This window comes from Lactuca virosa, chromosome 4 (genome assembly GCF_052849685.1).
Source record: "Lactuca virosa cultivar CGN04683 chromosome 4, Lactuca_virosa_CGN04683_v6, whole genome shotgun sequence".
Lineage (NCBI taxonomy): Eukaryota > Viridiplantae > Streptophyta > Magnoliopsida > Asterales > Asteraceae > Lactuca > Lactuca virosa.
Window position 1 is genome coordinate 171,154,855 of NC_136429.1, and position 27,320 is coordinate 171,182,174.

At 40.3% G+C, this 27,320-nt stretch overlaps 1 protein-coding gene across 1 annotated transcript; it reads right to left on the reverse strand.

The window, feature by feature from the left end:
- Positions 1-10,213: 10,213 nt before the first annotated feature.
- On the reverse strand, positions 10,214-12,641 carry LOC145107719 (protein NUCLEAR FUSION DEFECTIVE 4-like). The gene is made up of 2 exons (XM_079044665.1): positions 12,141-12,641; positions 10,214-11,769 (listed from the first exon to the last, which is right to left on the reverse strand). Exons 1-2 carry the CDS (start codon positions 12,474-12,476, stop codon positions 10,402-10,404), a joined length of 1,704 nt encoding a protein of 567 aa, XP_078900791.1. The 5' UTR covers positions 12,477-12,641; the 3' UTR covers positions 10,214-10,401.
- Positions 12,642-27,320: the final 14,679 nt, after the last annotated feature.

Below are 27,320 nucleotides of genomic sequence, written 5' to 3' on the forward strand. Positions count from 1 at the left end.
ATTCCAAATTCATGCCATTTACTGAAATCTGTTAGATTCTAAACTTATATGCATTGATCCTCTTAATGATTATGCACGAAGTCAGAAAGACTTGACAACAATCATTACAGAGCATTCCAAAGGAGATCAGCTCCTTGGAAACATCCTTCTTTCATTAAGTTTCCTAATCTTACACAGATTGAATAATTTCTAACTTTGAAACATTTCCATATTCCATTTTGACTATCACTTCTGAACAAGAGTTGCCTCCTTACAGATTATGTCAATATGGTCCTTCCAGAATTAACATTATACTTCCAACTGTCCTTGAGCAACCAATCTTTGGTAAACCTTAGATTGTCCTCGACAATTGCTTAATCATTTTAGTCATATCCAATTCTAGACCTTTTCCCTTCATAATGCCCCAGGCATTTGGAAAATTTTAGAAAGGATGAATATAGCACATGTAATCGATCCTATATCCGAAGCATATGGGACACGATTCATGATGTCTCACATAAAGACTAAACCAGTCTTTTGCTATAATATTTCCATTTCAATTTGCCAAGTTCTCAAAATTCAGATTATGAAAAGGGATGCCGTAATCATAATCGAATTTTAGAACGCAAATAATGGACCCATATATAGAATTTCCTTATGTTGAGCCATTCCAACATGAAATTCATATATATATCCTTGATTAAATACGATTAAAATCTCAATCTAAGCTTTTAGAATTGAAATGAAGTATAATTTCCTCTCCCTTAATTATAGCAAAACAACTTTTTCAACCCCTGCAACCTCACGAATTGAAACTTTTGTTTTCTATAATTAACATTGCTAACTTGCAACCATTGTCATAATTATCATGCTCCCACTAACATGATGATTATTAGCATAACACTTATGCTCCCACTAGCTTTGACATGTACTCAGAAATCAGCTGACTTTTTTACCAAAGTTCAGATTTCTGATACTAGATTGTTTTGATAAAACTTTATCAAAATCATACACCTCTCTTAGATAGCTCACATGTGTGTCTAAACAATTTTAGAACTATGAAAAGGGATGTCGTAATCATAGTCTCAATTGTTTAGACCTTTTCCACTTCTCACAAGTCCATGTTAGTGTGCCGGTAAACCACACACGCTCCACTAACGGCTTTGGGAATGCAAATATCACAATTGCTATCTAGCTAAAATCTACTTAGTGAAAGTGTTTCCTCACCATCATTTTCATGAATCGGAGAGAAACCTTATGACACTTAGATTTAATAGTGTATGTGTTCTTATCCATGTGAATTTGTCAAAACCATAATCACAAGACAAGGTTAGTGACAAATCCAAACTCATATTGATTAAACTTGTGCAATCTTAAATTCTTGCCATTTGGCAGCTCAGGTGCCTGCCATTGCTTCCAAGTAGTTGTGTAACCAATTGAGAACTCTCAGAACTCCTATGCAAAGCCAACTTGAATAGGCACAAAAATTTCAACACGATAGGTTATAAACCTCAAGTCGTGTGCTAGTGAAGGACTTTAGCTTTTATTCTTGATTAAGTCTTGAAACTTTCAAGAGCTTTAAGACTCTCACTGTCCTCTTGACATATAAGACTCCCTTGTCAAATATTCAAGAGATAGTGCGGATTCTTTATCAAGACTAACACTTTACACAATTGGCCTAAGTTGGTCTCTGTTTTATCCAAAACATCACAACTTACCAATTTCAAATGTACAAGAGTAGATAACCTTTTACTCTTACATTTGACTAGTGTTAACAAACCCTCTTTAAGATATGTCACTCAAGTTACAATCTTGGAGTATGACTCTAAGAATTGTTTTGGAACGAAGTATGACTCATCTTTTTGATTTAACCATTTCAACAATTCATGACTCCTCTTCTTGACTTTAGAGGACCAATTGTGATATGGTATCTTAATCATTAAGATGATCATAAACATGATACTAAAGTACTCTCCCATCTTTTCAGATTTGAGAAACTTTTATCTTTCTGCCATACTTTGATTCTTCTTATTCGTTCTGTCTCACATTGAAACTTCTTCAATGCTACAGACTTATACTTAAACTTATAAGTATAACCATATTTACTGAACTTAAGTAAATCATGACGAATAGTCTTCTTGATCTTTTGTGGTGGACTTGACCAGTGCACAAGAATGTGTACTCGATCCCTTAGTCCTTTCCTTATTCACATAAGGAATTAGTCTTAATTTTCCAAGCTGAAAGTTCTCATTCATCATACTATACAACTTGCATGATTCCAAGTTTCGGTCCAATTGAACCTTGGGTGATGAGAATCTTTCCTTATTTGGTAATATTAGACACTACCACAACCGAAAGAATCAAATCCATTTTTCCAATATTGCTATCAATGGAATCTTATAAGCAACAACTTTTCACAAATGCCATTGTAAGGATACTTAAAATAAATAAAATCAAAACCTTTTTCTTTTATTTTAAAACTTTGCAGAAAAACTTATCCTTACAATCCATATGAAAACCTTGTTGTTATCTATTCCTAAGCAATATAAATATCATAACTCTTAAGTAATAGCCCAAAATTCTGATCACCGAACCATGCGATTGAAATCCATCTTCGCGATCAGAATCAGCATGTACTTAATAGAGTTAGACAATGGACTTTACCTGAAGTAGAGCCACACTTATTGACTTTAACATCCTTAGGTAAATTTGGCAGCTTCGTAACCAATGCCCCTTCCTTTGGCAATAGTTACCTATGGACCCTTGATAATGGGACTATCTCAGATTTCGCCTCTCTCTTTACCATTGGGTCAACCGAGTTGACTATGGCCCATCCCTTTCCATTGGGAAGAGAGAGCTTTACTGGATATCCAATGTCATCATTGTCAATGTCCATAGCGTTTTAGGAAGTTGATCTTAGCAAATAGATAAGATCATTAAGGGTCTTGTCTTAGTCTGTTTCATAGGATTCCCAAAAGAACTCACTATGTGACTTAGAAAGTAGTTGAGCCACCAACTTTCTCAAGACTTTGACACCCAACTCTCCCGGCTTGTCAATATGTGACTACATCTCCAAGATGTGATCACACCTAGACCTTGCCTTGCCAATAGGGCTTGAGTGACCTTAAACTTTTTAGGAACTTGTGGGTTAGGGAGAATAATTGGAGGAGGTGAAAGAAGTATGATATTCATGGGACATCATCTTCATTTAGGAAAGCTTGTTTCAAGAGATTTGGGAAGATCATAAATGTCTAGACCAGACATCTTTTTGGGAGATATTCAAGATAGTTGATTTAAAGTCCTTAATATGACACCCAATATGAAATATTAAGGCTAGGACCCAACAAACTATTTTATAACTTAGAAGAGGGATGCCGTAATCCAAGCTATAAAATATTTGAAGGTAGGTGAATGACGATTCACCAATTTCCACCATGAAAAAACGAAATAATTTATTAGGTTTTAATTGGATTTGAAAGTCCTAGATCTTTGAGATTCATTGAACTGTTCAAAGGCATGTTTTAATCTCGAGTGTGCCCTTCAGGTTTTGTGACTGGGATGCCGAGGATCACAAAACAAGGTGTGAATAACCATGCAAATATACTTGGTACCCTTAATATTTACCCCTTAATCAGTGTGCCGGTTAACCATACACGCTCCACCGATACTATGATAAATATTAAGTTACCCTTTGCCTACCTTGTTAAGTCCAGGTTAGTGTGCCGGTTAACCACACACGCTCCACTAACGACTTAAGCAAAGTGCAAAGTGTAATTTCATGGGTTAGCACCAAATTCACATTTTCCTAAGTAACTAAGATTGGGTATTAATAAGAGTTTAGTTACTTAGTATTTATCATTAATACTTTTAATGAAAGGAGAATTATAGTCCTTGTCATACCCGTTCGGCTAACGGCCCTCCACCAGTCAAGGAAGCGGTGGGTGAGAGTGGACACCCATTAAACTGCCATTTTATAGGCAGTAACCTTATACCCCCCTTATAGACCGGCTTCGTGAATGAGGCCTACTAACGGTAAGACTGACTTTACTCTTATACATATATATAAATATTATTAACTTATAATATTATAAAGTATAAGGGTTGAATTTTAACTTTTAAAATTCTAAGGGCTAACTTGGAATTAAAGTATTCATAAGTGAAAACTTTTCAAATTCCAAAACTTGATGGCATGTTTTGAAACTATTCAAAACTAATTAATTCCATAACTTATGAGTTTAAAGTAGTTTTAATTAAAAAAAAAACTCTTCAAGTTCCATAACTTGAGGACAAGTTATGGAAGACTTTAAACTAATTAATAAAAAAATAACTTTTTTTTATTGTAACTTATGGAACTAATTAAGGTTACACTTTTTTTTTAATTTAATGAAGACACTCTTGAACCTCCATAACTTGAGGACAAGTTATGGAGTCATAAAACCATTTAATTAGAACTAGACTCTTCATTTTGTAACATTTGCCAACTTTTATGAGTTTTATGATTCTTAAATGTGACTTTTCATATAACTTGAGGACAAGTTACAAAAACACACTTTGGAATCAACTCTTAGATTAAAATGGATTGAAAACAACTATTTCACACAACTTTTCTATTAATCTAAGAACCTCATAAGAACAAGATAATTCAAATCATCAATCTTCAAGAAATTAGCATGAACATACAAACTAATACAAATCTTGAAATTATGACAATTATCTTATAAATTGGATTAGCATGAACATTACCACATCAAAAACAAGTTTATAAGTCCAAAAACATCTTAGGGTAATGTTCCTAGTCCAATTCCAGCCAAAACAATCGAATATATGCATCCAACTCGATTTTTCAGCTACTTTTGCAAGTATAACAAGAAAACAAGCCTAGGCTCTGATACCACTGTAGGGTTATGAGCATTCTAACACTCCTAAGTGTACATGCAACCCTAAATACCTTGGATCTATGTTTTCTCTATTATACATACAATTATGAACATCCAAGGTATTATCCTAATCTAGCATACAAAATAATAAATATAACAAGATAGAATACATACCTCTTTGATGTAGAATGTCTTCATGAAGCTTGAGTGCCTAGTGCCCCAAGTGTGACACCTCAAATGGTTCACACAACACCAAATACACTTGGAATAACTTGAGAGAAACTTGAACACTCCTTGAAATCGTCTAGCCCTCACACTCACACATTAGTGTCCGATCTCTTGAGCCATGGGATTCTTTTATATGGTGGCTATTAGGGTTACACCATGTAACTCATAACTTTACCCATTCCTTATGCTCCATGGATTTTAACCTCCATGTAGTATCCATGGGTCACCCCATGGACTTAGTCCAACATAAGGAATCTTGGATCACAAGCCCACATATATAAGAATGAATGATTTACACAATCAACCCATATATTTAATTAGTCTCCTTTTGATCACTTAATTAATTCCAAATTAATTCTTGATCAATATTAATTAAATAACCTTATTAATATATTAGAACTTATAATATATTAACCAACCTTAAGTGTTATTTCTCTCATTATAGTCTATCCAAATGCATGATGCCATGCAACCCAAATGGACCATGCCGGGTCGGGTCAAGTCTTACCAATTATAGTTATGGACTTAGACATTAATCCAACAGATATTAGTTTTAGTAGTTAGATAATCTTGAAATTTGTAAAATGTAATTGACATTTGATGATAAATAAAAGCTGTTATTTATGAGTAAAGTGTTGCTATCTCTTGTCAATCGTTTACTATTATTTCTTTTTGCATGTTTTGACTTCCAGAATAATTATGTTATGGTTTATATCATATTATTCAAACTCTCCACAGTCGGTCATATGTTGGAAGTAGATATGAATCAAGACTGTCATGGGTTGGCTTGTAGAGGTCTAAGATGTTAGACAAAGCGGGGCTACAACACTCATGAGTGCTCATAAGTTCTGAGTATTGGATTCAACCCACGCTCACTTGTATCACTTCATGGAATTTATCTCGAGTGATTGTGAGACGGTAATATCATATAAGTCTTCAAACCTAGAGATATGATTTGTTGCCTATGAGTTGGTTATGCATTGATTGCACGAAAACGCATTGGTAACTCGATGTTATAAACTGTGCCTTTGTGTGTAGTTCAACAAGTAGTAGAGCAAACATATGAGTCGAAGTTTATCTGTTCCTTCTAGGATTAGAAGCGATATCTGGGCCCCTCGATGATTTTGTTTTGACCTATGTACCGGGCCCGGCCAGAACTAAATTGATGTGTTCAGTTAAGTTCTATGTCAAACAAATTGGAAATCGGGAAACAAATGCTGGACAATAAGCAAGACCATGTTCCATGTATTTGTCCGGCTGATATCTAGAACAGAGGATTATATGATCACTTATCTAAAATGGCGCTTCATAGTTCAACAGAGTTTAGAGAGCTACGATTGCTGATCGGTTCCTGAAGTCATACTTGCAACTATAGTTATTAGACTTATCCAAGTGGGAGACTGTTGGATATAGTGTCTAAGTCCATAACTATATTTGGTATGTACTTGACCCGACCCGGCATGGTCCATTTGGGTTGCACTTCACCCGAACAATTTATGGATAATCGTTTGAGAATAGTATAAGTTATGATTTATTAATATATTATAAGTCCTAATATATTAATATAAAATCATATTATTTAATTAGTATTGATCTATAATTAATCTAGAATTAATTTAGAGATCAAAAGTATGACTAATTAAATATGGGCTCTTGTATTTATATAGTGTGGGCTAATGCTTATTTAGAATGGGCTAGGCTTGCATGGAAAGTCCATGGATACTCCATGGAGCTTTAACCCATGGATCTCATGGAAATGAAAAGACATGGGTATTAGGGTTTACATGGATGTAACCCTAATCCACCACACTATATAAAGGAGGCTTTAGTTCTTGAAATAAGACTAGTTTGATGTGTGTAAACCAAGAGGGCCGATTTCAAGAAGTTTGTGACTATTCTCTCAAGTTTCCAAGTTTGTGGTGATTTGTGACTTCCATTTGAGGCATCCACATTATTGGTGCTAGGCTCTCAAACTCCAAGCAATCAACTACTACTACAAGGTAAGTAATTCTACTAGTTTTATTTGATTCAAGTATCCCATGCCATGCTAGTTAGGATAAGAACCTTGGAAAAATAATTATTTGCATGTATCTTAGTCAAACATAGATCCAAGGTTTCTAGGGTTGCATGTACACCATAGGAGTGTTAGAATGCTCAAAACCCATCAGTAATGTGGCCTCCAACGAAGCAGATGACGAAGATTCCCATCGTCAAGAACTTTTATGATGGTTCGCTACGTGACATGCAGTACTGGGTTTATGATGAAGCTACAGCTACTGTTGTAATCAAGTTCAAAGATGGTTGCTTCCGTCTCGTTAATAAGAAGGACCTCCTTCAGTTTGGTGAAAGGGACATCCACACCTTGGCTGCTCATCAGATGTTATACGATTAGGAGATCATGGAGGCTGCTGCCAAGGATTTCACTAGCATGATAGCGGAGATCATCGATAAGAAGATGTGGCTGGGTGCTATGGGAAGATCAGATGTCTTGGTGATCGAGAAAGACTTAATCTATGGTAGCTCAAACCAAGGGGGAGACTGTTAGGTCACATTTTGTTGGTTTATGCTAGGCATCTATCGGTATAGGTCTTAATAGGGTTTTGGTCATATTATGTGTGTTTGCGGTTGTGTTTACGGTCGAGTAGGGTTCACGGCCGTGAACGTGTGTACGGTCGTGAACGGGTTCACGGTCGGTTGGTCCCTATATATAGTGTCAGATGAACAGTAATCGTATGTGTGTGTTTCCAAGTGTACCAGACGTTTACGGCTGAATATAATATGTGCATTGTTGGAACTTCTTTGCTTCTACTCCTTCTATTCTTACTATTTTGCATCTTGATTGCGTTTGATCACTGGTTGGTTCGCGTTTGTGGGACTTACACCAGTAGACAGATACACTCACCCAAGTTTTTGAGAAGACGGAACTTATTCAAGACTCTGCTTTTATTTTGCTATACATTTTTGGTGTCTTATAAACAATACACAGAACACACATGTATTAACTATATTTTAAATACAATGGATGTTGTTGCTTGTTTTACTATTATGCAATTGTTATGATACTGTACATGACGTCCTCCGCCCCTGAACGTTTCCGTCGTTCCAGTTTGGGGGTGTGACAACATCCAAAGAAGTAGCCCCTGAGTCTCCCACTTTTTTGAAATTCAGCGCAGATTGTTTTTTCGTATCACCAAGTTTACCTTTAGGGTCGTATACAGAAGATTTTGGATAATAGAGTCTTAAATGACTTCACATTGCACCCGTACCATTTTTCTTTGAATTTGCACACATCATTGTTGGACAATATGGACATTTCACTTTCTTAGCACCCTTCTTTAGGCCTCTCGATCAAAATGTTGCCATACCCAAGATACTCTATGACCATCACCCTTATTATCTGCAACTTCATCATCATCTCCTTCATCGACATCAAGATCAACATCAACGGTGTGTGGAGCATCAACATCAACAGTTTGTGCTTCTAGTTGAGACCTTTCCATCTACATAGAAAAAAAATGCAATCAACATCAACAGTTTCTGGTATTACCAAAAAATTCTATTTTTAGGTCATACAGGAACAATATTTCAGCATCATAATTCATAATCAAACAAACAATATTTCAGTATTATAATTCATAAGCAAACAACAACAATATTTCAGCAAACAACCGATATTTCAGCATTATAATTCATAAGCAAACAACAAATATTTCAGCAAACAAACAATATTTCAGCAAACAACCACAAATTGCAACCATCTATGCGCTTTAGTCATAATATTGAGAGTTGAGGCAACAAACAAAACAGAGCATCATCATATAGTTAATATCAGCAAAGTTTGGGGATGAACATGTAATCCAAAAGCAGCAAAGCAACGCACAAATTGCAACCAATAATTATCTTTCGACGTGAAGGGTAAGTGTGAACTGTGAAGGATTATAACCTTCATGGATGACCTATGAAGGTTAGTTATAATCGATGTTATAATCCTTATTCCTTAAGAGAAATCTCAAAACAAACCTAATAAGTGAGAAGCGAGAACGGAGCATCGGAGGCATAGCAGCTTTGGAAGGGTGACATCGGCGGTTTAGGAACGGGGTTGTTGGAGTCGGAGCTCTTGCTGCTGGAGTGCTGGTTGCGTCGTCGATTTCGATCGGGGGAGGGGAGACGAGAAATAAGAACAGCGCTAATAAGAATGCAAGAGTGGAGACAGAAGTGAGAAAATGAGACCCTGATTGAGTGATTTCGATTTAGTGATTTATAGATTTAGGATTGTAATATTTTGTATTTTCTTTTCTTAAATATATACATGGATCGGTTTCTTGGGTCAGTTTTAGGTATGGGTCGGTTTCACGGGTTGGATGGGTCGGTTTCTGGGTAAAAACCGAAACCGAACCCAATTTTTCGGTTTTTAAAAAATTTAAACCCTAACAGTCGGTTTTGCTTCGGTTTCGGTTTTGTCGGTTTCTCCGTTTCTTGGTTTGGGTTTGTTCACCCCTAGCATGTTTCCTAACATTTTACAAATTTTCCCTTATTTACCTTTGTCTTCCAGTTCCATCATTTCAAGTGTTTGCAAGAAATTTGCCCTCATTTATTTTCACTTTACATTGTTTCCTGCAGGATCTATACAAGATAGGTATTACTCCACTTGGTCCCAGAAAGAAGATTGTTCACATTCTTAATGAACTAAGAACAGAAGGTTCTAAAGCAGTGAATACACGGCAAAAAGTCATATGCAACGTAAAATTTTATCTATAATATGCAATGTAGAATGTTATAATTGGGTTTTTAAAAGTACATCGTACCCGGGCTCACCTACTAGTTAATATAAATCTTTTATATTATTTATATAATTAAGAAATATTAGAAGTGTTTCTAGCAGGTTAAATTGAGATCCATACTCCATTACTCCATAGCATTGACCATAAGAAGATTGTTCATCGTCAAATATTGGTAATTGCATGTGTTATTAATATAATTAGCATTTCATCGAGCACGTCATCTGCACTCTTTCACATTGTTCAAACAGCTCATTCTCCCACCTGTAATAATAATCAAATACTTTTTCTTGAATAATCATACACACCAATTCTTAATTCCTTAAAATCTCGAGTCTCAATAAAACACCATTTCGCTAAAAAGTTCACATCAATTAACACATAAATACTTGTCATCAATCTGGTACACCTTCTCCATTTTACAAATACAATTCGTATCAATGTTGCACTACTTTTCAAGCACAACAAACAAACACGATCTACTAGTGTACAAAAGAATCAATACAAAAAGCTCGAATCTTTTCAGCCTTACCTTAAAATCAATTTGGCTGGTTCCCATAAAGCTTCGCATACACTCTTTTAGTCCTGTAAACCACAATCATACTCAACGAAACAGCAATAAGACAAAGAACTGACAAGATCCCACAAGTAATCGAATAGCAAATTGTTCCATAGCAAGTGAGTGCTTCTCCTTCTCCAACTGTTTGACTCTGAATCTTCGCTTCATAATCGTAAATCCCACTAGCGATAACACCAGAAAAGATGAGAGAACCAGTAGGACTTGCAAGGGCGAGAAAGTTATACAATGCTCCGAAGCTCTTTAAACCAAATAACTCCGAAGCTGCAGATGGAACTATAGCCCAATGAGCTCCGTAGCAAGAACCCATTACGACGGAGACGATGTAAATTGCCCCTGGTGCCCCCATTGCGTAGTAAAATAACGAAAACGCCATCACTACTTGAACAGCAGCCATGGCTACTGGTCTTGGGTATGCGTATTTCCTTACGATGATCTCGGAGAAATACCCACCAGCAACACGACCAAGAAAGTTCCAAATACTGATCATGGAGACGAAGATATGAGGATTTTCGTAGCCTAAAGATTCACACATTTGACCAAGATTATCGATTACAGTCAACCCAGAACCAGATGCGAGAACTAGAGAGAAGAACATGAGCAAGAAATCGGCTTTCTGTAATGCTTGAAATAAAGTGAAATCCTCCCCTCTTCGTGGACCTTTCTTCTTCTTCACCTTCACAGCTCCATCCGCAGCTGCTTGAACCAGTTTCGCTTGCAAATGGGAGATTCTCTTTTCCCTTTCGGTGTCGGGAAGTGAATCGATTTCTGAAGATGTTTCATCTTCTACTTCGCTGAAAATGACATCAGGGTTTTGATTCTCGATGAGAAGGGTTTCTTCCATGGGATCATGGGATTTGGGGGAGAAGAACACTAAAAAGATTGGAATTGTAACGGGAAGTAATACGAGAATCAGTAATCCGATTGTTAGGGCAATGATTGTGGGCTGGTTTAAATTGACAAGATCTTGAAGGATTAGAACAGCTAGAAGATAAGCAGCGAGGATTAGGCAAACGCCATATAGAGCTAAAAAGCTTGTGTTATCAGATTGTCGAGCTTGTCTATGGCCGCCGACAGGTCTAACGATGAACATGACGGATAAAATCACGATCGTGGGGCCAACTGCCACCACGAAAATAATGGCGGATTCATCGGGGAAATTGAACATGGTGTAAACTTGTGTCAATATAGCACCGCTTAAGCCGGCGAAACCCTTGAGGATTCCGACGACTGGACCACGGCTTTTGGGGAAGTTTTGGACGCCGGAAACAAGAGCTCCGGTGTTGAAGTAGGTTTCGCCATTTGTTCCAACGAATATGCAAACACATAGCTGCACATAAAGTTGGAAGCTTTAGAAAAGGCCAATTAGAACTTAAAACAAAATATTAGTTCTCGAATTTGAAACTCTTTCACGTTTGACTTTTAAAAGTCAAAAGTGGATTCCAAGAACAAATCTTATATCAAAAGAAAGTGCAATTGAACTTTTGAAAATTCCATTGGATAAACTCATAAACATATATCCAGTCATGATCCTATTTTCACAAAATCACTAACAGAGTGTTTCGATCTTCAATGTCAACAAGCTATACATACAGACATATATCTCTCTCTCTCTCTCTCTCTCTCTCTCTATATATATATATATATATATATATATATATATATATATAGAGAGAGAGAGAGAGAGAGAGAGAGACTGACCACCCATAGAGGCAACTCCGGCAGGGTGCCATTGACAGTGAGCCAAACGAGACCATAGCCAAAGAAATTCTGAGCAACACCGATGAAAAGAACGACCCAAATCGGAGCAACTTCACACAAACTTCCGGCGATGAATCCGATAGCATCACCGATATCTTTAGCGACACCCAACGCTGCAATCTGCCTCTGATTATAACCCATGGTGCTCTTGATCACCGGCGATATGCTCCCATACATATACCCAATCCCGGAACAAGATTGAACCCACATAGAAGCCACAAAAACTAGCCATCTGTTGCTCAGAAAAGTGTTCACCTTTTCTGGTAATCGGATCATCGTTGTGAGTTCAAAAAAAAAGCCAAGAAAGATTGTCAAGATTACATGAACAAGGTCAGAAGCTTTATGGGTGTTTCAGATTGCTACGCAAGGAGATGGAGTTGTGTTTGATTTTTATTTTTTTTCCCAATGGGTGTTCTTTAAATTGAGATTATATGACTGTTTTTTTATAAACACGTGTTTGCCATTATAAAATGTTTTTTTTATTTTTTCATGCAAATAAACGCTAAAGACTTTTATTTAGTTTTATGTTTAAAGATTGATAAACTTGTAAAAAATAATAATAATAAACATATAAATAAATAAATATGAACTTTTTCATTTGTCAGACGTGCGGCCCTAGCAGCCATAGAACACGATTTCACGTACCTACCTTCTCGTTTTTGTAGTATTGGTATTGTTGGGGGTAGGTATGAGATCTTCATGGTTTTTATTATTATTGTTTTGAAAAGGACAGAGTAAATAAACAAAAAAAAAAAGTATTTCCATGAATAATTATTATCATAAAATGTTTAATTTCTTTTAAGCACTTATATTTTATTACGTGTTTATTATTTTTATGCAATTTGTATTTGTCACAACTAGCATTTTTGGCTAGGAAATCATGTATTCATGAAATCAACTCTTATATAACTTGTAATCTAAGTTAATGTCAAGTGCTATGCTCAATCAAAATCAACTATTTGAACCCAAAATTCCTGGGTGAAGCTTAAAATTTAACTCAATACATCTCATATACTCAACTATGGGTTTGAAACTCTAATAACCCGGTTCAAACTCAGAATGGACCAGGATCCTCTTATTGGGCCTAATGGGCTAGTAAACTCTCAATTTGACTATTTTGGGTCAAGGAATCCTATTTGGACCTTAATATGACCTATATTCATTAAATATAAGCATTTTAGGCCAAAATTAGCCGACGAAGTCTAAACAAATTAAAGTCAAAATTAGCCGACGAAGTCTAAACAAAAGTTGTAGAACATAATTTTCCCTACGCGTGCATATAAAGAACGTCAAAAACGGAGCCCGTATGCGAACGTTATGGATTTTAGAAGTTTTGGCTCAAAAATCGAGAAAAACACGAAATCCGAGAAATTTTGCATGGTCCAGAATAGGCCACGTCACCCTCGCTCGGAACCCGCCCCGTGTCCGATCTCGGTGAGTCAGCAGACGCGTGTCCGAAGCAGCTTATTCATCTGAGGCCACCTGTCGACACGTGTCGCATCCTCCTCGCACCGAAGGCTCGGCCAATCAGAAGCCGCCTCGTGCCATCTCCGTGTCTCGGTCTCGCATCACCAGGTGTCCAAGCCTCACATGCGCGCCACTTGCCCCCTCTCATCTGCTGCCATGTGTTCACTTCTCAGCCCTCGGATCCGAAGCCTCCCCTTATAAATAGAAGGGTGCGAACCCTCCCGGTGGTAATTTAGAAAATTGCCATATTTCACCCCTAAACTCATATTTCTTCCATTCCAACTTCCCCCAAAGCCCCGGTATTATACCAAACACCCAAAATACGTTCCGAAGTGCCCGAAGACCTGGAAAAATTTATCTTTTCGGTTTTGAAGCCCAACCATCGCAGAGCCCGGTTTCTCAATAAAACTCTCGGTTTTATTAGAAACGATTGTTTTAGGAAACGAAGTGCTGCCCGATTATCGTTAAATCAAGTGAGTGTGTAGTCACTTTCATATTACACCTAGATATGAAGTATTTTCTATAAAATACGTGTTATGTGTAATTATATGTAACACCCCGTTTATAAAATAAATAAATAAATGTATAGAAGCCCTAAAATGAATAATAATTGAGCGAGGCGTTAGTTTCGAGGAGTTAAAAGTCATAATTACAGAAGTCAGGGTGCGTTTGGTAATTAATGGACTTAAATTGAAGATATTTGAAGGCTTAAGGGTTTATTGGTAATTTAGGGATCTATTATGAAAGAAATTTATGGGATCAGGGCTTAAAAGGTAAGTTTTGGATTCGGTTGTAAAGATTTCTGAAGGTAGGGTTAAAAGTGTAAAATATGGACTAGTTTGAAAGAAATGAGGGAAATGAGGGGCTTAACTTGTCATTATGGGGCAAAGTTTTGTGAGTCAGGTATATAACCCAACATCACCGGGTGCCAAACCCTAACCCTAAAGTTACGATGTCTGTTGTCACCCCACTCCCTTTCATCCTCCAGCCGCCAACCTTATGACTCCCACCGGTGCCGCCATACTTCCTCCACCACCGCCATTAAGGTCGGGAACCACCATAGCCATTTCGTTCGACACCAGAAGGAGTGTAAGGCAGTCGAAAGCCACTGATGAGAACCGCCAAAGCGCAGCCACCGTGAGTGAAGACAGCCGCCGTTGGAGTCGGAGTGAACTGCCACCTCGCGACCGGAGCGCCACCACCACGACCGTATTCCTTCAGTCGGCGATGTGTGCGTCGTGTGGGTGTCGCATCTGTTTGAGAGACCGGAAGTAGACGACGTAGCTGCCACCCTCGTTTCTTGTTGCTCACAGTCGTGGGTTCCTCGAACGCCACCTTCTAGCCACCGCGTCGCCGCTGCCGCTGCCTAGCTGCTGACGAAGACAATGGTTGCTGCTCCTTCGTGATTTAGTTGTAGAGGTCGGGTGACCCGCTGTTGCAGTGTTGTCGTTCTCCAATCAAGATTGTGAACCCTAGCCGCCACCCCCGCTGTTGGGGGCTGTTGAAGACGATGAGTCGCTGCCGTCTCTATTCGACGCCTTCATGTATCCACCAGCCACCGTGGAAGGTGGCTGTGTGCGTGTGCTTCTATGTGTTTAGGTGTGTGTTGGCGTGTTGTGTTTTAGTGTGTGATGTATGTAGCTCCGTTGGCCGGAAAATTGAGAAAAGGCCACCGTGGAAGGTGGCAGTGGGCAAGGCCCTAGTTAGTTCCGGACTTCGGTCCGATGCAGTGGGCATGGCCCTAGTCAGTTCCGAACTTCAGTCCGATGCAGTGGGCAAGGCCCTAGTTAGTTCTGTACTTCGGTCCGATGCAGTGGGCATGACCCTAGTTAGTTCTGGACTTCGGTCCGATGCAGTGGGCAAGGCCCAAGTCAGTTCCGGACTTTGGTCCGATGCAGTGGGCAAGGCCCAAGTCAGTTACGGACTTTGGTCCGATGCAGTGGGCAAGGCCCAGTATGTGCTTTATATTTTATTGTATGGTATGTGGTAGTTTGGGGGAGCTCACTAAGCTTCGTGCTTACAGTTTTCAGTTTTGGTTTCAGGTATTTCAGTTTTCAAAAGAGGAGTTCGGGAAGATTGCAGTGCACACACCATTTGTTTAGCCTGGGATGTTTATACTCTGATATATTTTGACATGAGACTTGATACATGACTTATGATTTTTAAGAGAAGAAGTTATATATGGTTTTTATTATTAAACTAAAACGAAATTTTTAGACTGTATTTTTGGGGATGTTACAAGTTGGTATCAGAGCCTTGGTTTGAAGGATTCGGGCACGCTTTCGGGTGTGTCTGAACTCAAACTAAGGAAATGGTATAAGGTTTTCAAAAGAAAATCACTTTCGAAAAGAATTTTTGAAAAAGAAACTTAAAAAGAGAAAAGAGTTTTGAAAAAGAGAAAAGGGTGTGGTGCATGCAATCAGCTGAGTTCAAGTAAGTACTCCCAAATTACCCATACAAGTTCATGTTATGATATGAGTATCAGTTTTATGAGAACTGCATGCTAGATTAGGACTAAGGATCTAGGAAGGATGCCTTATGTGCCTATTGTAAGTGTAACAGCTTTATGAGAACTGCATGCTAGTTTAGGGCTAAGGATCTAGGAAGGATGCCTTATGTGCCTGTTATATGTGTACCAGCTTATTGAGGACTGCATGCTAGTACAGATTAGTCAGTATGATAGCCAGAGTAGTATATGCTTGATTATGTGTACTCAACGCCCGAATGCTGCTTGCTTTGTGCTTTTAGGAGTTCTAGTTGTCTTTAACTAACTAGTAAACGCATATGTTATGTTACATATTGCAAGGACTAAATAATTTCAGAAGGTTAGGTCTAGCTCTATTTCGCAGCTCTTGTTTGAGTCCAACCGTTGTAGGGTAGGATCTCTCATTCGAAGAATTATCTAGTCTGAGTAATATGTAATAGTATTCGCGAGCTAGCTAGGGGAAGAAAGCAAAGACTTCTTATGCAGCTGATGGCAGAGAGTGGGTTGGTGATTACCCTAGGGCAAGCCTAGGATGAGATTAGCATGAGATCAACAGTAGTAGTAGAAGGGACTTGGTGGAGTCGAGGCAGTACTTGAGGAAAATACGGATAGATGTGGAAGGTAGTATGGGCCCGTACTACTGGAAGCAGAGGATCCGTACTCGAATCAAGGAAGGTTGCGATGAACCCAGGGAACTTGTAGTGTGTGAGATCCCTCGAGTTTGGATGAGTATTGTGATGTTAGTGATGGTGTGTTGTCGAGTATAGTGACGCTACGTGGTAGACCAGATGGTGGTTCTGGTGTCGACGAGGGATCAGGCTCGGACTCTGGAGCCGGGCACATTGGTGATCAGATGAGGGAGTTCATTCCATCTGAGAATTTTGCGCAGTATCATTGACCAGACTCCTGTGATCCTCCGTGTGATCAAGGAGGGCATTATAGAGATTTGTGATGAGAGGCCGAGTGCATTCTGCACTGAGATAGCAGTCATGATAGAGACCCATACGTTGATGCTTCGGGAATTCAGAGTTCGTGAGGCTTCAGATTGTCATGGGGGTTAGCGACCCCATTGTTAGCAGCAGATGGTTGGCAGATGTCGCCAACACTTTTGTTCCAGACATTGTCTCGAAAGGAGACAAGATCTGACTTACTTCCTGTCTCCTGAGGGATAGAGCATGAGATTGATAGGAACAGGTTGGTAGTGATTTGAGTGAAGATGCGGTTGATGCTGTGTCATGGGATGACTTTTAGACCAGATTCCGGGCAGAGTGTGCCCAAGCGATTGAGGTGCAGCAGTTGGCGCAATAGTGTTAGATCTCCACAAGACGACTGAGACTGTGGCAGAGATCACCGCCAAGTCTCAGGAAAGCGCTTATATGGTACCACAGTATGCAGCATATGAGGAAATGAAGAAGGTAAGTTATCAGAACATACTGTAGAATGATAGCAGGGAGATTGTGAGTATCTCGGGGTGCAAGACCCTGAATGATATGACTTCTAGAGCTCGAGAGCGAGATATTGACTTAGATCACACTAGGAAGAGCGAACCAGATCAGTTGCTTATAGTGAGGGGTCTCGGGAGGAGACCGTAGATGTCAGATCAGCTTCTGAGAGGCCAGCGGGGTCAGATTCGGTGCAGCAATTGCGGGAAACTGAATAAGGGAGCCTTCTGTTCCAAGGGTTGAGTAAGTGTAACCCTGATTTATCCTCGGTCTGTGTCTGAAGTATATTTCAAGGGATGTCATATGCCAATTGCATACCGAGAAGCATTAACGAATAGTGATAGAGCAATTCCCCAGATTACGAAATTGGGAAAGTACAACGTCATCTTGGTTTATTCCAAGACTGAGGAGCAGCACGAGAAGCACCTGAGGGAGGTGCTAGAGACTTTGAGGAAGGAGAGACCTTTTGCAAGGTACTCCAAATTTGAGCTCTGGTTGCGCGAGGTGCAATTTCTTGGGCACCTTGTCAATCGGAAGAGCGTACTAGTCGATCCGGCCAAGATAGAGGTCGTGATGCAGTGAGAGATTCCGAGGTCTCGAACTGAGATTCGGAGCTTCCTGGGTTTAGCGGGTTATTACCGGAGATTTATTCGGGTTCTTGGAGGTGGTGTGATCTTTTGGACTGGCTAGTATTGAAACATAGCCATGGTAAGCGTGGTTTCAGTAGATTGGGCATAGAATGGTAAGAATGATTGAGAATCCTTCCAGTAATGTGTGATGTAAGACGTTAGTTGAATCAAAGTGGGGATTCCAGTTAGGACATGGGTTCAGTTTTGGATGTTAGGTCATGTGTATGATCGACGTCGGATGTGTTCGGATTAGTAATCAGCGAATGAGATAGTGTGAGAAAGTGTTGTAAGTCTGCGGGTGTAGCCATAGCATTCACTAGCAGCCAGATAATGTTAGAGTGTTGTAAGTCTGCGGGTGTAGACGTAGCATTCACTAGCAGCCAGATAGTGATAGAGTGTTGTAAGTCTGCGGATGTAGTCGTAGCATTCACTAGGTTGGTAGATAGCGTGAGTGCGTTGTTAGGACGCGGAAAGAACAGTAGTACCCACCAGTTCGGGTGTAGCAGTGAGGATATGGAAATCCACAGATTGGATTTCAGAACTTCCCATACGGATTAGACCTGGTTAAGCCAGTGATAAGATTGTAGAAGCGCCACTACAGAGATGAGAGCAAGGAAGCAGTGGACTGCTTAAGGTCATTTATGCCATGAGGCTACCAATGGTCATGTAGCAATCACTTTTAGCCTTGGGGTTGGTGACGTCAGGATTTGACGTATGGACTCGATCAGTTAGATCAGAAAGTTATTAGAGCCTCAGTGGCATGGTAACTAGTGGCAACTAGTTTTAGAGAAGGAATTTGTTCAGAAGTCGTGTGAGGCGACTAAGTGGGAGTCCTTTGGCTGCGCAACCGGGCCGGAACCCGGTACTTCAGATGATTGGCGAATCAGTTGAGACCAGGAAGGCCTAGATAGATTTCGGAAGCAGCCATGTGGCAACATACTGCTTCAGGCAGTTCAGTGTTTGGGAAGTGTTAGTAATTGTGTTTAGGTTGCAAGTACGGACAGAATAGCTGGTTGAAAAGGATAGTGACAAGTCACTCACAGTGGAAATAGCTGAGTATTGGCCAAGTATAAGTGAATCACAGGGATAATGGATTTGTGATTCTGTTTTTCTAGTGGGAGCCTTGAGTTATCAGGAGATGGGTAGGCAGCTGAGAGACAAGAGGACTGGATTCGACAATAATGACCTAGTATGAGTGGTCTGTTAGGGATTCAGACCATCTCGAGACATCAGAATCCAAAGGAAGTAGATGTGAGCTTGTTGCGAGGGATTAGTTCGCCTGCAGATGTTAGGGCTTTGTGATGATTGGTCACAGCTACCCTGAGAAGGTTAGGGTGCGCCCAGGATGGTGGCCATGTTACTTGAGTGGTTAGCATGTAAGGTATGATAAGGAGTGATTTCGAGGACGAAATCTAATTTAAGTTGGGGAGAGTTGTAACACCCCGTGTATAAAATAAATAAATAAATGTATAGAAGCCCTAAACTGAATAATAATTGAGCGAGGCGTTAGTTTCGAGGAGTTAAAAGTCATAATTACAGAAGTCAGGGTGCGTTTGGTAATTAATGGACTTAAATTGAAGATATTTGAAGGCTTAAGGGTTTATTGGTAATTTAGGGATCTATTATGAAAGAAATTTATGGGATCAGGGCTTAAAAGGTAAGTTTTGGATTCGGTTGTAAAGATTTTTGAAGGTAGGGTTAAAAGTGTAAAATATGGACTAGTTTGAAAGAAATGAGGGAAAGGAGGGGCTTAACTTGTCATTATGGGGCAAAGTTTCGTGAGTCAGGTATATAACCCAACATCACCGGGTGTTAAACCCTAACCCTAAAGTTACGATGTCGGCTGTCACCCCACTCCCTTTCATCCTCCAGCCGCCAACCTTATGACTCCCACCGGTGCCGCCATACTTCCTCCACCACCGCCATTAAGGACGGGAACTACCATAGCCATTTCTTTCGACACCAGAAGGAGTGTAAGGCAGTCGAAAGCCGCTGATGAGAACCGCCAAAGCGCAGCCACCGTGAGTGAAGACAGCCACCATTGGAGTCGGAGTGAATTGCCACCTCGCGACCGGAGCGCCACCACCACGGTCGTATTCATTCAGTCGGTGATGTGTGCGTCGTGTGGGTGTCGCATCTGTTTGAGAGACCGGAAGTAGACGACGGAGCTGCCACCCTCGTTTCTCGTTGCTCACAGTCGTGGGTTCCTCGAACGCCACCTTCTAGCCACCGTGACGCCGCCGCCGCTGCCTAGCTGCCGACGAAGACAATGGTTGCTGCTCCTCCGTGATTCAGTTGTAGAGGTCGGGCGACCAGCTGTTGCAGTGTTGTCGTTCTCCAGTCGAGATCGCGAACCCTAGCCGCCACCCCCGCTGTTGGGGGCTGTTGAAGACGATGAGTCGCTGCCGTCTCTAATCGACGCCTTCCTGTCGCCACCAACCACCGTGGAAGGTGGCTGTGTGCGTGTGCTTCTATGTGTTTAGGTGTGTGTTGGCGTGTTGTGTTTTAGTGTGTGATGTATGTAGCTCCGTTGGCCGGAAAATTGAGAAAAGGCCACCGCCACCACGAGCCACCGCGGGCCACCACTAGGGTGGTTGTATGTGTGTGTAGAGTAGTTAGTGTGTGTGTGTGTGTTTATTGTTGGATTAAAAGCCTTGTAATTGTAATTAGCGAAAAGATTAATGAAAAGAATCAAAACCACCACCGTAAGGTGGTGGCCGCCGCCGTGAGCCGCCATTGACCACCACTACCCCGAGGTGGTAGTGGGTGGTGCCCCACAAGCAAAACCCTAATGGACCTAGCCAAAACCCTAAATGGGCTTAAAGATTAATTTGGGCCTATTGGGCCATGTTGAGTGGAAACCCTAATTAGGGTTTAGAAAACCCTAATTGTGAGTAATTGGGCCTTAGACTTATTGGACCCACTTTTAGGCTATTGAGATTGGATTGTGTATTAAGCCCAATTTCTCCATATCATTGATTTAGTAGAGTAAAGGACTTAATGGATTAAGTGCTTAATGGGTTAAGTAAGAAACACTTAACCCTAATCGTCATTTTTATGTGAAACCCTATCTTTTCGATTGGGTTTTGGTAATTGGTTTATTAATGGGCCATCCAAGAATAATCAAATGGACTAGAGTAATTAGTTGGGCTTTAGGGTAAGGCCCATATGAAGGATTGGGCCCAGTTTTGAAAATTGGGCCATAGTTTGGGCCTAGATGGTTGTATGATATTGGGCCCTTAGAATGAGACATGTTGGACCGGACTGAACAATTGGGCCTTAAGGGAAGTCCATGTAGAGGTTTGGGCCCAATTTGGAAAGTTGGGCCATATGTTGGGCTTTGATCCCTAGTTGACTTGGGGCCTATGGAATGGGCCTTGGGCTTGGGTTAGCCAAGCTAGGGGTAATGTAGTAATTATCCAAAGTATGTATTTATAGTTATGTAGTGGAACCCAATTATTAATTGGGTGTTATTTTGATATTGACAGATCGGGAATCTGTCATCGAGCAGCTATGGTTTTATCAGCGGGACTTCAGCAGTGTGAGGTGAGTTTCCTTCCAGTAGGAACGGGTCTACGGCCACAATGCCGGACCGTTTAGATGTTAGTAGTTCCGGACTTTGGTCTGATGTTGGGGTTAGCCCGATGCAGTTTATATGTTTCCGGACTTCGATCCGATGCCGGGGTGGTCCCGAGAAGTAGTGTGTATGCTTGATGTCTTTGTGATTCATGCATGTTTATGTTATGTGCCTTGTGTTCCGGACTTTGGTCCGATGCAGTAGTTATATGTTTATGTTACAAGTTTATGTATATGATATGTTCAGTTATTCCGGACTCCGGTCCGATGCAGTGGGCAAGGCCCAAGTTAGTCCGGGCTGCGGTCCGATGCAGTATGTAGTATATGTGTTTATGTTATATGTTATGATTATGTTATACTATTTTCAGTTAGTTCCGGACTTCGGTCCGATGCAGTGGGCAAGGCCCTAGTTAGTTCCGGACTTCGGTCCGATGCAGTGGGCATGGCCCTAGTCAGTTCCGGACTTCGGTCCGATGCAGTGGGCAAGGCCCAAGTTAGTTCCGGACTTTGGTCCGATGCAGTGGGCAAGGCCCAGTATGTGCTTTATATGTTATTGTATGGTATATGGTAGTTTGGGGGAGCTCACTAAGCTTCGTGCTTACAGTTTTCAGTTTTGGTTTCAGGTATTTCAGTTTTCAAAAGAGGAGCTCGGGAAGATTGCAGTGCACACACCATTTGTTTAGCCTGGGATGTTTATACTCTGATATATTTTGACATGAGACTTGATACATGACTTATGATTTTTAAGAGAATAAGTTATATATGGTTTTTATTATTAAACTAAAACGAAATTTTTAGACTGTATTTTTGGGGATGTTACATTATATTAATTGTTTATTTGAGGTGACTGTTGAATAAATGTTTTATACAAGTTTTAAACTGTATATGTATTTTACCTACAAATATGTTGGGTAAAACATGGGTAGACGAAATAGTCGATGTGTGTTAAAATGATGAGAGGCCTCGATGTTGTTGTTGTTGTTGTTGTAGTCGTCTAGCGGAGTATAGATGACGACCACCGACCTTTCTAGACAGTCCAGTGGAACGCTAGCAGGTTCGCATCCTGTAGGTGTTGGTGAACTATATGTTCATTGGTGTACTCCATCCCCCTCATGGTTTCCTTTACGACATGTATGGCTGAGGAGTCCCCTTAGCAGTAGTGTCCATCCCGATGATAATCCTTAGGCTAGATCCCTTGTGATAGGTGTTTAGGGACGTAAAGTGAGGATAACGGGAATGGGTAATCAGGGTTATTGTTGATTGATAAATTTAATAAGTTTATTATTATTGTGGGTTGAAAACCCTATATGCTCACCAGGCTCCCAAGCCTGACCCACTCAGCTTTTTATATTACAGGTAGTTGACCCCAAGCATAGTCGGATGATGACAAGAGATTTTTGGATTATAGGCCAGTAGTTGTAAATAACTGTTGTAAGGCTTATAATGTCTTGTTTATGCTTTTGATCTGTATCAGAACATGACATCCCGAGGTTTTGATATAAAATGAAAAAATATATTTCTTAAAGAAAGGATTTGATAAATTTTTATCATGTTTTGTTTTGGGGACAAATTCCGCAACATCTTTTAAGAGGATTACTCTGATTTTATTTTAAAAGCATAAATTAAATCGGTCTTTTCTGGCCGAGAAATTAGGGGATGTCACAGTTGGTATCAGAGCATTAGTTTAAGCGAACTAGGAATTTGTAGGATTTCTAGACTTAAACTTAGAATGCTAAGTAATGATTGTGAGATTAGTGTCTACCATATTTTAGACACGAGCACTAGTTTATTTTAGGAAAGATGCCTAAAATGCTTTTACGTGCTAAATGCTATATGTTTGCCATATATGCCATTATTTGTTCGGATCTATCGTCTGTTGGCGACCGGATCTGGAAACCTTATGTGTGTAGGATTCTAAGCGTACGATTACGATATTAGAACTAACATGTAAAGTTTCGGAGTGATAAGGAGAATTTAAATATCTATCGAGGATAAAGATCTAAATTCGCCTTATTTGGCATATAGATCAATATGGCAAGAACTCGAAGTATAGCTGGAAATGCAAACAGAAACCAACAACCTCAACCCCAAGTGGTGGAACAGGTGCCTATAGCAGGAGCTGCACCAGAACCCATCACCATGGCTGGAGTACAAGCCATGATTCAGGCAATGATGGCTGAACAAAGGGAGGAAATGAGGCAAATATTGCTGAACAACAGGAGTGAACCTTCAATTCCTGTTGAACAACCTGAATTAAATGACAGTCAGTCTGAAGAAGGAAACAACAGTAGATCTGTTGGTCAAACTGAACCGCTTGTGGTTGTGAGAAATAACCACAAAGATAGAGTGGAGAGAAATGGGTGCAAGTATAAAGACTTTATGACTTGCAAGCCATCAACCTTCACTGGAAAAGAAGATCCCGTCAGAGAAATGGATTGGATCTCGGAAATGGAATTCGCTTTCATGACATGTGATTGCCAAGGCAAGTTACAAACCACATTTGCAGTGCGTCAGTTCAGAGGTAGCGCTGTTCGTTGGTGGAACACTCTAGGGAAAACCCTAAGCCCTAATGAGCCACTGCAACTGACTTGGGCAGAGTTCTTGGTGCACTTCAAGCGCAAGTACTGCTCGGCCCAAAATGTGCTTGAGCTAGAAAACCAATTCCTGACGTTGAAGAAGGGAAGTATGACCGTTGATGAATACACAAATAGCTTCACAGACAAAATGGAGTTTGCTTTGCGTATTGTCCCAGATGAGATGACAAAAATTGACAGGTACGCAAAGGGAATTCCATGGGAGTACGCGGTGCCAGTACGTCAGGCACTTACTTTGGAGGCAGCTATCTGGGCTGCCAAGTCTGTTGAAGATATGATTAAGGGGAGAGCCGCCAGCAAGGTTGAAGTTGGCGAAAAGAGAAAGTTTGAAGGAACTTCAGGTTCCAATAAAAAGAACAAATTCTCGAAGACTGGTTCGAGGAAATTCGGAGGAGGAGCCGAAGTCAAGTGGTGTGACAAGTGTAAGAAGAAACATGCTAGGAAATGCAGCGAGGAAGTCACTTGTTACAAATGTGGAAAGCCTGTGCATTATGCCAATGAATGCACCTTTGTTAAGAAAGTCTGTTTTGGGTGCAATGAAGAGGGGCACATTTTGAAGGATTGCCCGAAGAAGAAGGATGGAGCAAAGCCCAATCTTCCACCAAAGCCGAAGGCGAGAGCCTTTCAGATGACACTTGAAGCTGCAAAAGAAGAAACTGATGTCGCTTCAGGTACCTTTCTCGTAAACGAATTGTCTGCCCAAATTTTGTTTGATTCTGGAGCCAATCACTCCTTTATTTCGCATGAATTTGGTAGAAAACTAGCTTTGCCTGTTGATAGACTAGTTAATGCTTTAATAGTCGAGGTTGCTAGTGGCAAGTTTATACCTGTTAGCTGTCGTATGAAAAACATCTTCATTGACTTGAATGGGAATAAGTTCCACGAGGAATTATTGCCTATCGAGTTAAACGGTTTCGACATCGTTCTAGGAATGGATTGGCTTAGCGCCAATGATGCCGAAATATTGTGTAGGAAGAAGATAGTAAAAGTAAAACCGCCAGGGAAGGAGTCGTTTATGGTGTATGGAGACAAACTCAGAGTAAACTTTGGAATCATTTCCCTAATGAAAGCCAGAAAGTGTTTGGCCAAGGGATGTACATCATATCTAGCATTCGTGATTGATGCTAAGAAGGAAAAGAAGGAGGTGTAGAATATTCTGGTGGTGTGTGACTATCCGGAAGTCTTTCCCGAAGATCTTCCCGGATTACCCCCTGATCGACAAGTAGAATTTTGTATCGACTTGTTACCAGGAACGACGCCAATAGAAAAAGCACCGTATCGATTAGCACCAACAGAGATGAAAGAGCTTATGACACAACTTCAGGAATTATTGGACAAAGGTTTTATTCGACCTAGTTCATCACCCTGGGGAGCTCCAGTGTTATTCGTAAAGAAGAAAGACGGGAGCATGAGAATGTGCATCGATTACAGAGAGCTGAATAAGGCAACAATAAAGAACAAGTACCCGTTGCCGAGGATTGATAACCTGTTCGATCAATTGCAAGGTTCGAGCTATTTCTCGAAGATCGATCTTAGGTCAGGATATCATCAGCTAAAGGTAAGAGAGCATGATATTGAGAAGACTGCGTTCAGAACAAGATATGGACACTATGAGTTCTTGGTTATGTCGTTTGGACTAACCAATGCTCCAACAACTTTCATGGATTTGATGAACAGGGTTTGTAAACCATACCTTGATAAATCCGTGATAGTGTTCATAGATGATATTTTGATTTATTCAAAAATCAAGCAGGACCATGACAAGCATCTGCGTGAAGTGCTAGAAGTTCTGAAAAATGAGAAGTTGTATGCAAAGTTCTCCAAATGTGAATTTTGGATTCAAGAAGTCCAATTTTTGGGTCATGTGGTTAACCAAGAAGGGATAATGGTTGACCCAGCGAAGATTGAAGCTGTGATGAAGTGGGAACAACCGAAAAGTCCTACGGAGATCCGAAGCTTTTTAGGATTAGCTGGATATTACCGAAGGTTTATCCAAGGCTTTTCTTCGATCGCTACTCCATTAACAGCTTTGACCCACAAATGAGCTACTTATACTTGGAATGAGAAGCATAAGGAAGCTTTTGAGAAGTTAAAGAAGAAATTGTGTGAAGCACCGATTCTTTCTTTGCCTGAAGGAGTTGATGACTTCGCAGTTTATAGCGATGCATATGGAGTTGGGTTAGGTTGTGTTCTGACCCAAAGGGATAAAGTGATAGCATATGCATTGAGGCAATTGAAAGAGCATGAAAAGAACTACCCCACTCATGATCTGGAGTTGGCAGCGGTAGTATTCGCCTTAAAGATATGGATGCACTATCTTTATGGCACAAAGTGCAAACTTTTCACCGATCATAAGAGTCTTCAATATCTCTTTAATAAGAAGGAATTGAACATGAGGCAACGACGCTGGCTAGAGTTACTCAAGGACTACGACTGTGAGATACTTTACCACCCTGGTAAATAAAATGTTGTAGCTGATGCTCTCAGTCGGAAGGTAAACCTTGAAAAGAAAAGGCCAAGAGCGTTGAGAATTGAAGTTGTCTCGATAATTGTGGAAAGTATAAAGAAAGCTTAAGAGGAAGTTTTAGAAAACAATGACCGAAAGGAAGAACGTTTGGGCAAAACGTTAGTGTTTGATACAAACGGTCAAGGACTGAAGGTATTACAAGATAGGATTTGAGTACCTAAGACGGGAGGAGTAAGAGATCTTCTGATGGAAGAAGCTCACAAGACCATGTACTCGATTCATCCCGGCAGCACAAAAATGTATAGGGATCTAAAACCCTACTACGGGTGGCCGACGATGAAGCTCGATGTTGCTAAGTATGTGGCCGAGTGTGTAACAGGTGCTAGGGTTAAGGCACAACATCAGAAACCGTATGGAATTTTAGAACCTTTACATGTACCCATGGGTAAATGGGAAGACA